We start from the raw sequence: 12,126 nt of genomic DNA, 5'->3' as shown, positions 1-12,126 counted from the left end.
CGGCTCCGGACAGAGAATTCTGCTGTTGTGTCCTTGGGCAATACACTTCACCCACCTTGCCTGCTGGTGGTGGTCGGAAGGACCGGTGGCGCCTGTGCTCGGCAGCCTCGCCTCTGTCAGTGCACCCCAGGGCAGCTGTGGCTACATCGTAGCTCATCACCATCAGTGTGTGAACGTGTGTGTGTGAATGGATGAATGATACACTGTAGTGCAGGTCATTTATCATTATCATCAGTGTAAGACATTAAACAAACAATATTTTTGTCTTAATGAAATATGAATTTATTCAGAAGTCTCCACTTTATTTTGACAAATTCATCTGAATACTTTCCTCCCTTTGCACCTGGGAGGGCAGAGCCCCAGCGCCCCCCTATGGACTTGCCGTCACACACACACACACACGCACGCGCGCGCGCGCTGTGTGAAATATGATCGCTGCAGCAGCGCGCCCTGATCCGCTCCTCTCAGGGATGCTCCGCAGACAAAGGAAGGAGCTCTCTGTGCGGCGGGCGGTAATTATCACGGAACCGAGAGCAGACGGAAAGTTGCAGCAGACACGCGCGCACACCACTGTGCCACATCACACCAGCGGCTCGCCGCATTGCGCGCGTTTCTAACATGCGTTTGGAACTTTTGGCGCTGTCGCTCCTCCTCACAGGCTGTTGTTGCGTTCCGCAGCGGAGATGTCATCCAGGGGACGAGTTCTTAGGTAAGACCCTCACACACACACACACACACACACACGCACGCACACACACACACACACACACACACACACACACACACACACACACACACACACACACCTAATGATTGGGTCATGTTCATTTACTCCTCAGTGTTATTGTCTGTTTTGGATGCAGCTTCTTTGCAGAATATATGAAGTTAGATTCTACAAACGAATCAGTGTTTTCATTTAGATGAAATCTGATCTGAATAAACAGGCTCGGTTGTGTTTTGAACCTCATTCCTATTCAGACAAAAGCTTCTGAATTCTCGTGCTGTTTGTTTTTGTCGCCACCTTGTGTTGAGTTTGAGGATCACTGATGTTCTCGTGCAAAATCAGTAAGAAAAATGGCATCGCAGTTTATTTAGAGTAAGAACTTAAAATACCGTAAAGCAACAGCGAGCTCGGAAAGCAGTTAACCAATGACTGTGATGCAGTAGAAGAAACCGTCATGGATGCTGTGAAGTTTTGCTAACTTCCCTTCTCCTTCAGGAATGTGCAGCAGCGCGCAGGAAGTAACACGTAAGTAGCTTTTTGTTTTATTGTCTGCAAGATGATGTGCATGAAACATACTACAGAGAGCAGCTTTCATCTGAGAGTGACAAAAATATTCATCATAAACTTTTCTTCCTCAGATTTCTGGCGGTAAAACCTCCAGATTGTTCTATAAATGACCAAGTGAACTGTCATTAAAAGCAAAATCCCTCTTTAGTGTTGGAATTATACAACTCCCTAAAAGTCTAGTTTCCCTGTAAATATCAGGACAAAGTGATATTCCTCCAGTCCTCAGCCTACCTGTAGCCTAAACGTCAGCTGGACTGGAGGAGGTCCTGTTCTCTGATGAATCCTCTTCCTGATAGTTGGATTATCTGGAGAAGAAAATATGAGTGTCCTCACCATGCAGTCCTCCAGCAGTACTGTCTGAGATCATTCATGTGTGGGGGGTGCTTCCCAGGGAATGGACTCACTCATGGTTTAGCCTCAGACAAGCCATAAATAAAGAATGGTACCAAAACACCCTCCATGAGGAACTCCTCAGATCCTCAAAGAACATTTTGGTGGTGAATGTCTTCTCCAGCACGATGGAGCTCCGAGTGTGGAGGCGAAAGTCATAAATGATCGACTCGGGGCGCTCGGGTCACTCCGCTAAACTTTTAGTCTGCGTTAAAAAACCTTTTCAGTGTCAAAAATCTGTTTTTATGAATCTTTGTCCCGAGTTGCTGCTTCAGCAGCTCGTCATCATGATAATAATACGTTCGTTTTTAGAGATTTTCAACCAAGTGCAAAAGAATTTAAGTGTATTTTTAATTTAGTTCGGACAATAAAATAAAACTGAACAAATGTTCTTAAACTATATTATGTCTGTTGAACTGTAAACTTGTTCATCTACACCAAAAACCGAAGTTTCTGTTTATTTGTAATAAATAATTCAACCCCTCACTAGGGTTTCCTAATTTTCTCCTCGCAGCTACCTGCACAGAGATGAACCTCGGCTACTGTAACGATGTGGAATACACGAGGTGGGTCATGCAGTTTAGATCTTCACAGCATTTCAGTGGCCTTGTCATTCCTGTTGGCTTCATCAGATGTGATCTTCAGCTTTCGCTGGAGCGGTTCGCAGCCGAACGTGGAGCTGGGATGAGAATCGGCTCCTCTAAATCCGAGGTCTTGATTCGGAAAAGGGTAGAATGCCTTCTCCTGGTCAGGGACGAGGTTCTGCCTCAAGTGGAGGAGTTTAAGGATCTCGGGGTCTTGTTCACGAGTGAGGGAAAACTGGAGCGTGAGATCGACAGGTGGGTTGGTGCTGCGTCTGCAGTGATGCGGGCGTTGTACCGGTCTGTCGTGGTGGAGAGAGAGCTGAGGTGGAAGATGAAACTCGATTTACCGGTCGATCTACGTTCCTACCCTCACCTATGGTCATGAGCTTTGGGTAGTGACCGAAAGAACGAGATCGCGGATACAAGCGGCCGAAATGAGTTTTCTCCGAAGAGTGGCTGGGCTCTCCCTTAGAGATAGGGTGAGAAGCTCTGTCATCCGGGAGGGGCTTGGAGTAGACACGCTGCTCCTCCACATCGAGAGGAGCCAGTTGAGGTGGCTCGGGCATCTGGTTAAGATACCTCTTGCATGCCTCCCTGGTGAAGGAGGAGACCTAAAGGTAGACCCAGGACATGTTGGAGGGACCGTGCCTCTCACCTGGCCAGGGAACGCCTTGGGATTCCCTGGAGGAGCTGGTCCAAGTGGCTGGGAAGAGGGAAGTCTGGGCTTCTCTGCTTAGGCTGAAGAGAACGAATGGACATTTTAAAAAAAAGTAATTAATCCAGAGTTTCTGGTGCCACATTTTGTATTTATAGAACCATATTCCCCAACATCCTCGGTCACCGGAGTCGTCTGGAAGTAGAGTCAGGGGCAGAGTACCTCCTCCTCAGTGTCATCCATGCTCTGCTCAACGGTGAGTGCTCCCCTGAGATCCGTCTCGTAGGCTGCTCCGTGCTAGCCTCGCCCTGCCGGGATAACAAGATGATAAAACCGTGCCGCAGCACATGTGAGGCGCTGAGGAAGGACTGCAGACACGCCTTTGATGCCATCGAGATGGCCTGGCCTTACTTCCTGGACTGTGATCGCTTCTTTGCCAGTGAAGAAGAAGGCTGCTTTGACCCTCTGGCTGGGCTGAAAGGTAAAGGTCCAATTAGGTGTGTTGTTCTACTTTGTTGACCAATGCAAATAACGTAAACCGACTTCGACCTGCCCTTCAGCCAGACAGGAGCTGGCGCTGTCCAGCCTCTCACCTGAGGAGCCCAGCACCATCATCCAGTTCACGTACACCTCCAACGCTCAGATGTACAGCTTGCTGAAGAGGACAGCAGCCAAGTGCTCCCACATCTCTCACGTGTACAGCATCGGACGCAGTACGGAGGGCAGGGACCTGCTGGTGATTGAGTTCACAGACAACCCCGGACAGCACGAGCTACGTGAGTCAGGATTAGCGTTCTAAGATGATCAGATTTGTTTTGGTTGTGATAATTCGGCATCACTCCACTTCAGAGCTTGGTTCCCCTTCAGCTGCTTTGATCGCATTAATGTTTTATTCCATAGTTGAGCCCGAGATCAAGTTGGTGGGCAACATGCATGGAAACGAGGTGCTGGGTCGTCAGCTGCTCATCTACTTGGCCCAGTATCTGTGCTCAGAGTACATTCTGGGGAACCAGAGAATCCAGACCATCATCAACACCACTCGGATCCATATTCTGGCCTCCATGAACCCCGATGGCTACGAGTTGGCTGCCTCAGAGGTAGAGGATAGCAATGACCCGGAGCTCTCCAACCAGGAAGTAAATATTGTTAACTGAAAACAAGACAAACTGCCATTATCCGCTTTCAGTCCGCTGTGCTGCTGAGCTCCTTCAGCTTTAGTCGGAGGTGGAGTACTCTGCTGAATCTGTTGACACGGAAAATATTTGCATATTTGTAAAATGAAGCAACTTTCATTTTAGCGAACGAAGCGCTGAGATGTCCGTCTACACGAGCTTCCACCTCCTGCTTGATTCACGTCCTTCTGCTTGTCCTGAAGAGACGCTCCCACTTCCAGCCTCAGTGATCAGCCAGTCAGAGTTGTCGGGACAATGAAGCAAAAACGTTTGAAAACTGGTTGAACACTTTGGCTGGTAGTGGGAAACCTGCATGAGTCTTTGCTTTTCTGTACAGCCGCGGTCAAAAGTTTAGAGAATAACGCAAAAACGAACAAACTGGGAGCTTTGCTGCCTCATTTACCTTCATCCAGACGTACAGAACTCTGTAAGGAGAATGTAAGTTTGGGTGCTTCCATCAGTCTGGTGTATTGTCTACAAACACAGGACCCTTTTATGTGTGTCTCAGCAAAGGAAATGGACTCACTCCCAGTTCAGTGTCTCAACACTGGCCGACTAAAGAATGGTACCGAAACATCATCCCTGGGGAACTCCTCCCAATACGTGCCTTTTCCAGCACGAGGCACTAGGTGCACTAATTGCCTAGTGCCAACTTATGAGATGTTCGTCAGGAGCATATGGAAAACAGATCTAAACCAAAACTTGCGATTCCCTCTACTTTTGGCCATTTCTGTAGAAGCTTGTTTGAATTTTGCTGAAGTGTCTCAACTTCCTTTGTCCTGCAGATCAAACCTCTAGATTCACGCGTCTCTCATATTCTTTGGGCTTTCATTATTGTCAGAGTTTACAGTAAAATATTACCTCTGGGTCTCGCAGCCTCTTACGACCTCTGATGTGGGCATGCTGCTGAAATTTCTCGCACGGTTCAGAACCAACAAATGGCTGAAAAGGCATTTTAAAAACATTTCACAGTTTATTCTGAACTGTGCATTTGCTGCACGGTTAAGTCTTTGACCGGATGGTTTTTAAATCTCTGATTGTGAAAACCAAACTTGCACCTTTTCCATGCCTAAAGTTTATTTCCCTTTAAGCTCAGGAATACTGATTACAAATCAGTTGCTACATGCATGCTGACGAGGAAAATTCTTTAGTTACCCTTTGTTTCTTTAGTTTGCATTCAAAATATTAAACTTGTAACGTACAAAAGGATCTATTTTTCACCATTTCATTGACACAACATGGCAACATCATTTGGACTCCCAAAACAACCCTTTGCTCACTTATTGTTCCTCAACGCAGACACAAATATTCTCACCCAAGGTCCTGCACTCTCTGCATAACATAATAATCATATGTGTTGACTTAAACATCTTGTTCATTCAACACGTGATTATTTAAAGAACAAGTTATCTCCAAATCTACCTTTTTTTCTGATAAACTATATAAATGTGTGTCTAATCGTGCTGCAGACACGTGTAGTCAATCGTTTTGCACTTTAGTGCATTTTAGTTAAAATTTAAATTTTCTGCCTAAAACTGTCAGTGTTGTGCCGTTGTCAGGTAAAAACTCTGCACTGCATTTGAATTTAAATCTGCCATCGCTATTGGCTAAGAGGTACCCTAGAGCGTTAGCTGGTACCATATGATGTCACAATGTCGTTATGAGCCCGTGTGTGTATTTGTTAGCGGCTCCGCCCTCTCGGTCTGCTAGGCAACAGCATTTGTTGCATTTTTCAAACAGGAAGTGGGAGTGGAGTAAGAATCTGCTAGGGGGTGACTTGCTCTTTAACTTATAACTGTAAAGTCATGAAGTCTTCCAGTAGGTTGTGAGGATTGCAGCAGCCAGTCTTCTACTCAGAGAGTGCAGGACCTAGGGAGAGAATATTTGTTTCTGTGTTGAGGAACAATAAGTGAGCAAAGGGTAGTTTTGGGAGTCCAGATGGTGTTGCCATGTTGTGTCAATGAAATGGTGAAAAATAGATCTTTTTGTACGTTACAAGTTTAAGAAGGAAAAATCCATTTTCAAGTAATTTGGATGAAAAAAAACAAAAATTTCTGGCTTTTCTGATGGCTTCAGCATCTTTATGGCTTTAGTCCTGACGGATACATGGTCTTGTCCACATGTTAACAATAGTATTAACAGAAATAGTCTGACTGACTGACTAATATCATTTGTCCATTGTATTTCTTGTTTTTGACACAATCCTTTCTTCTACTAATGATCAAACAACATCGTTATCACCAACGTTCATCCTGATTCTCGACAGATTTCACACATTTTAATGCCTCTAGCTGTTTGGCCGCTAACGTTTCAGGGTCACTTGTTGAATGGCTGGACAAACGGACGGACTAACGCCCAGAATCTCGACCTGAACCGCAACTTTCCGGATCTCACGTCCATCTTCTACCGGAACAGGCGAAGCAGACACTACCGCTCTGACCACATCCCAATCCCAGATTCCTACTGGTTTAGCAAGGTAGGAAAACTCAAGACGCAGTCTGAGGCGACCAGTCTACCAACATAATGTAGTACCTACATTTGGGCTACAGGTGGCACCAGAGACTTATGCAGTAATGAAGTGGATCAGGTCACTGCCTTTTGTTCAGTCGGCCAGCCTCCATGGAGGAGAGCTGGTCATCTCCTACCCCTTCGACTTCTCCAAACACCCACACGAGGAGAAGATGTTCTCACCCACTCCAGATGAGCAGGTATGAACAGAGTACAGGTAACACCTGGATCCACCCCGTCAATAACCACTAACCTTCCATCACTCAGGTCTTCAAGCAGCTGGCTCGAACCTACGCTGATGCCCACGCCACCATGTCCAACAATGACACAGACAGATGTGGAGCCTCCTTCTATCGGAATAGGGGCATCATCAATGGGGCGCTGTGGTACAGCTTTGCTGGGGGTGAGATTCTCTTCCAACCTCGAGGAGAAACATCTCCAAATAACGTTCATGTTTTTAGAAACAGGCTCAAGACCCATCTTTTAACTGATTACTATCACTTTTTAAATTTATTTATTTATTTAGTTATTTATTTAATGTATTCTTTCTTTATACATGCTATTTTTTACCATAGATTTATGATCAACATTATTTTAATATCTAAATAACTTTTTATGTTAAAATTCTCATTTTAGCTCTTATGATTTTATATTTCAACCTTAATTTAACCTTTTTCTAGTGTTTCCTCTCTGGGAGCCCTCTGCCCTGGGGGGCGGTGGTCGGCTGTGGCGGCCTGGGTGCTTTCCAGGTGTGCCTGGGTGGAGGTGGGGGGTCTCCGCCCTCCCTGCCCTGGGCGCCCTGTGTCGGTGCCTCGGCTGCTGCTGCAGATCTGCTGGTGTCGGGGCGGATGGCTCCCCTGATGGCGTTTCCTTATCTTAGCTGGTTTGAGTCACCTGATCTCAGCCCATCGTGATTTTTCAATGGGGGGTGGGGGTGGGGGGGGCATGTATGTGTGTGTGGGTGTGTGTGCCGGAGGATGAGTGTTGTGAAGGGGTTTTTATTGTCAGACTGTTTTAAAATTTCTGGGGATGGGAGGGAATGTGGGAATGCGGGGCCTTTTCAATTTGTTAAGCGCTCTGAGTTGCATGTGTTGCATGATTAAGTGCTGCATAAATAAAGTTTGATTGATTGACTGAACCCTGCTAAAATAATCCATCTCATTTCCTCTGCAGGCATGTCTGACTTTAATTACTTGCACACCAACTGTATGGAGATCACAGTGGAGCTTGGATGTGACAAATTCCCCTCCGAGGCGGAGCTTTACCCAGAGTGGAAGCGGAATAAGGAAGCTCTGCTCAGTTTTCTCGAGTCTGTAAGTTTCTTCTAGACGAGCGTGACGTGTTGGAAACAACACAATGATAATGAAAGCTCAGAATTCACCTGCTTACCGTGCACCGAGAACTAATTTGTGAACAATCTCAGGTAAAAATATGAGAGCTTGAGCTCTCAGAAGAAATGTGAATGCCTGGTTTCAGTCCTTTTTCTCACTCAAAGCTCCTCGCTGCTGTGAAGAGGTTTGTGACTTGTTTCCCTGAACAGGTCCATCGAGGAATTAAAGGTGTTGTTAAGGATTTGGATGGAAATGGTATAAAAGGTGCCACGGTCTCTGTCAGGGGGATTAGAAGAGACGTCACCACAGGTAAAAAAAAACCAAACAAAACACCCACTTAAAAACTGGATTGTATAACTTTTAGAACTGTTTTAGGATTTGTGCAAAACTCACGTCTGGCATCCTTTAGCGCCGCCCTGCAGGTTTCTACTGCTTCTATAAACGCTCCAAACACGAGAGAAACCCGTCCGTCTGTTTTTATGTCAGAAGGAATTATTTGCCTAAAACAAGCTGTTTCAAAATGTCCCTATTTGTGATGTCACAATAAGGAAAACTAGCGTAGCACCACCCTACACCTTTTCTTCTGTAGGAGCAGCTCTCCTTGGAGCTTCTCAGCTTATAGTAGCCAATCAGGGGAGGGATGGGTGTGGCCAGCTCCAGATTGTTTTCTTAAAGTGACAAAGACCCAAAATGGCTGATTCTGGAAGGTCCTGAAAATGTCAAGAATAAAACTGTTAAGATTTTTTGATCTGAGAGGGATTTAGTGCAAAGAACTCAACGAACATGTTTAGTGTCAGCCACAGATCTATTAAAACTTAAGATACAAGTCATAATATTTCTACTTTAAGCTTTGATCCAGGGTTCGCTGAAGTCACTGATGATTCAAAAACATCATCTCTTTCTCGCTAACAGCTGAGGACGGGGACTACTGGCGGCTGCTGAATCCTGGCACCCACATCCTGACCGCTACAGCCAAGGGTTTCTCCAAAGTCAGCAAAAGAGTTTATTTGCCTCACAACATGAACAAGGCTGGACTGGTGGACTTTGTCCTGGAGAAGGTTTGGATCGTTGCGGTCGCACGTTACACCTTTAGCTCCACAGCCTCAAACCAAAGATCGCTTTGCAGCAGCAAATCCGGGGGTTTCTGTTGGTGTTTCTCTCCCTCTGTGAGGAGAAGCATCTGTAGCAACACGATTCAGTGGTGCTGTCCAGATTTGAGATAGAAGAAATTTGCAGGAGTTGGAAACTTGTTTTGGGTTATTCTAAAATAAACAATGCCGGCATCTACTCGTGCAAACTGACTGGAAACCCTCACATGCGTAGCCTTTTGCTCACAGGGGAAACGAACAAAGAGGATGAGCTGCGTAACTTGTGAATGACTCGGTAACGCTTCCTTTTAAAGTTCCATAATTACCTAGTACTTACATGGTAATTACAAAGTAAGTTAGTGTATTCTTGTGTAATTACAGCTGTAATAAAGTGTAATTATTGTGTAAAGCTGTATTTACTCGGAATGATTAATAAAAATAAAAATTAGAATTGAAACTGAGTTACATGCTAATAACTGTTTAAGAACTCAGAAACAATAATACACTTTAACTTACTATGTAATTACCATGTAAGTACTTAGTAATTAGGGGACTGTAAAGGAACCAATGACTCTAACGGCACAATTTTAATCTGATATCAGTAACAATGACAACGTTTTCAAATGAGCAGTTTTCCCCAAAGTGCACTAAATAAATGTTAAAATTCTCCGTGAAATCCTGCAGGTTTTTGACTTCTCTTTGGTTTTACCTCTCACCTGCACGCAGGTTCCCGTGGAGCCGGACATCAATGACCACCTTTTCCCTACGACGGACACCTGGGACCGGTTTGACCCCTACAACCAGTTTGAACGCTACAGCAGTCCAGATGTTGCTGAGGGGGACGTGGAGAGGGAGGAGAAACCGTGGTGGTGGAACTACTTCTCCCAGTCTGGAATCTCTCCTCCAAACTGGCTTCTGAGAAACGTGTAAAACAAGATCTGGGGGGAAAAAAAACAACGAGGAAACTTGTGATCTTTATCCAGTCCCGGCCGTGCTTTTGGGTGTAGCAGGAACACTTAAACTCTCAATAAACAACAAACAAACAATAAAACAACCTGACATAATCGCTCTCAACCAGGACGAGTAAACACAATTTGAACCAGATCACTCAGGTCATTCAATTTAAATTGGCGTAAAACTGTTGCATATGTAATTCTTACACACAGAAATGTGATTTGGTGACAGGTTCTCCCCACATTTAGATGATAAATTCCTTTTATGCTTGTCGGTATTTACTGTATTGCAGTTACAAGCCAACAGACACGTGAAGCATCTGCATTTAAAGCTTTGTAATGTGCAAACAAAAGAACTGAGAGCTTTGTTTCCATTTCTGGACATAAACATATAATAAACAGTGAAACAAGTTTTCCTGGTGCCTTTAATGACGTGGACAGATGCTCTAGAGATGACTCGTGTTGCCCGCTAGAGGGCAGCAGAGAATAAATCAAGGGTTTACTACCAGAGTTTTTTTAATCGTAAATTGATGTTTTAGTTTTAGTTTTAAAGCTTCGTCTAATTTAAATTACTGTTATGAATGAATTGAATTTTATACGCCAAGGGGAAGTTTTATTCCTCTTTTTTTTAGTCAGGTGTCGCGGAAGGACACGTGGAGAGATGCGTCCCGTACACTTCCGCCCACACCTGTGGGGATTGTTTCACTCGGTGGACAAAAATTCAGAGCCAAGCACTTTTCAGGTGAGTTTTCTGGATTCTCCAGCAGCTCAGCGGTGACTTTTCACACACAATTTTTATTTTTCCGTTGTTATTTTCGAGTCGCCCAGTAAACAAGCCTTATATATGACCATATATGGTCCCTTTCCTGTCCGTAGTTAGAATAGAGAAACAGCGTTTGTAGGGAAATACAAGATAAATGAAAACCAAAAAGAACTAACCTTTAAATAAACGACATGTGAAGGACGTGACCGTAACAGGTCTTCTCCCTCCTTAAACGACTCGGGCTTAAATGCTGAATAAGACCATTGGTCCAGTTTCAGACCTCAGGAGGGTCTCAGGGTTCCTGTAAAGACACCTACCACAACAACGATGGTCATAATGACCCACATCACCATGTGCTTTATTATTATGGGCATTAGAAAGAAAGAGCATAGGTTCTGGTCCATGTTGACATGACGACAGCATCATCCGCAAAGGTTCTGGACTGGTCTGAGATCTGGTGACTGTGGAGGCCGTTGGCGTCCAGGAAGTCATGAGCTGAGCTTTGTGACATGTTGCATGGTCCTGCTGGGAGTAGCCATCAGAAGATGGGTCGGGGTTAGGATGCAGCTGATTCATCAGACTAGAAAAGGGTGTTCCTGTCTCTTCTGGTCCAGCTCTGGTGATCCTGGTTTGTAACCTGTTTCTTGTTCTTAGCTGACAGTGGTCTTCTGCTGCTGGAGTCCATCTGGAGCAGCTGGTTAGCTTCTGAGATGGTGTTCTGCAGGATGGAACCAGCGGTTGACCTCAGTGGGATTAGTTGCGTAGATATTTCTGGGGGGTGCAGTTGGTGGCACTGTAATTAGCATGTTGGGTTAAACTGAGCAAGGAACATCTCTCTACTCCAGTAGAGCCGCTGCTCCTCCACGCTGAGAGGAGCCAGCTGAGGTGGTTCAGGCATTTGGTCAGGAGGCCTCCTGAACACCTCCGTCCCACCAGCAGGAGGCGCCGCGGGATGAGCCAGGAGGACACGCTGGAGTTTCTAAGCCTTGCAAACATGTCCTCCTCAGAAACAGCAGCTCAGGAACCAGACAGATACATCACAAACTTCATATTCATCTGATATTAAGAACGTTTTTGATTTTAAAAACTTTATTCTTCATATCGTCACCAAGTTTGTGTGGAACACCCGTAATAAAAACATTTTCTTTCATCTCTGCCCCAGAGCAGGGCATCTCCAGACGTCTCCTCCTTATGTTCCTGGACTGAGTCTCCACGGAGGCCTCCAACTCTCCCCGTTTTCTTCAGCCTCCTCAGAACACCACGTAGACGTCTCACTCCCACTGCATCAGCTTCTGCAACAAGCGCTGCTTTGGAGCGCTCTGCATTTATAATCCCAACGCCAGAGCGTTTAGCTCTGCACCTCCTCTAGCCTCCTCTTTTGCCTCGCTTCC

General features: G+C 45.3%; 1 protein-coding gene across 3 annotated transcripts; it reads left to right on the top strand.

Moving 5' to 3' along the window:
• The first annotated feature begins 428 nt into the window (after positions 1 to 428).
• Positions 429 to 10,383, top strand: cpz (carboxypeptidase Z). Of its 3 annotated transcripts, none has more exons than XM_015971574.3 (13): positions 429 to 709; positions 1,220 to 1,249; positions 2,196 to 2,247; positions 3,079 to 3,401; positions 3,481 to 3,696; positions 3,821 to 4,017; positions 6,407 to 6,568; positions 6,642 to 6,800; positions 6,868 to 7,003; positions 7,774 to 7,913; positions 8,141 to 8,240; positions 8,844 to 8,989; positions 9,746 to 10,383. In XM_015971574.3, the coding sequence occupies exons 1-13, from the start codon at positions 619 to 621 to the stop codon at positions 9,947 to 9,949; spliced, it is 1,956 nt and encodes a 651-aa protein (XP_015827060.3). In that variant the 5' UTR covers positions 429 to 618; the 3' UTR covers positions 9,950 to 10,383. The 3 variants fall into 3 exon arrangements, with proteins under 3 accessions (XP_015827060.3, XP_015827050.3, XP_015827068.1); XM_015971564.3 differs by having other exon boundaries at positions 3,821 to 4,056; XM_015971582.3 differs by lacking the exons at positions 429 to 709; positions 1,220 to 1,249; positions 2,196 to 2,247 and having other exon boundaries at positions 3,085 to 3,176; positions 3,265 to 3,401; positions 3,821 to 4,056.
• The last annotated feature ends 1,743 nt before the right edge of the window (positions 10,384 to 12,126 follow it).

Source organism: Nothobranchius furzeri, chromosome 6, assembly GCF_043380555.1.
Source record: "Nothobranchius furzeri strain GRZ-AD chromosome 6, NfurGRZ-RIMD1, whole genome shotgun sequence".
NCBI lineage: Eukaryota > Metazoa > Chordata > Actinopteri > Cyprinodontiformes > Nothobranchiidae > Nothobranchius > Nothobranchius furzeri.
This window is presented reverse-complemented; position numbering and strand designations above follow the sequence as displayed.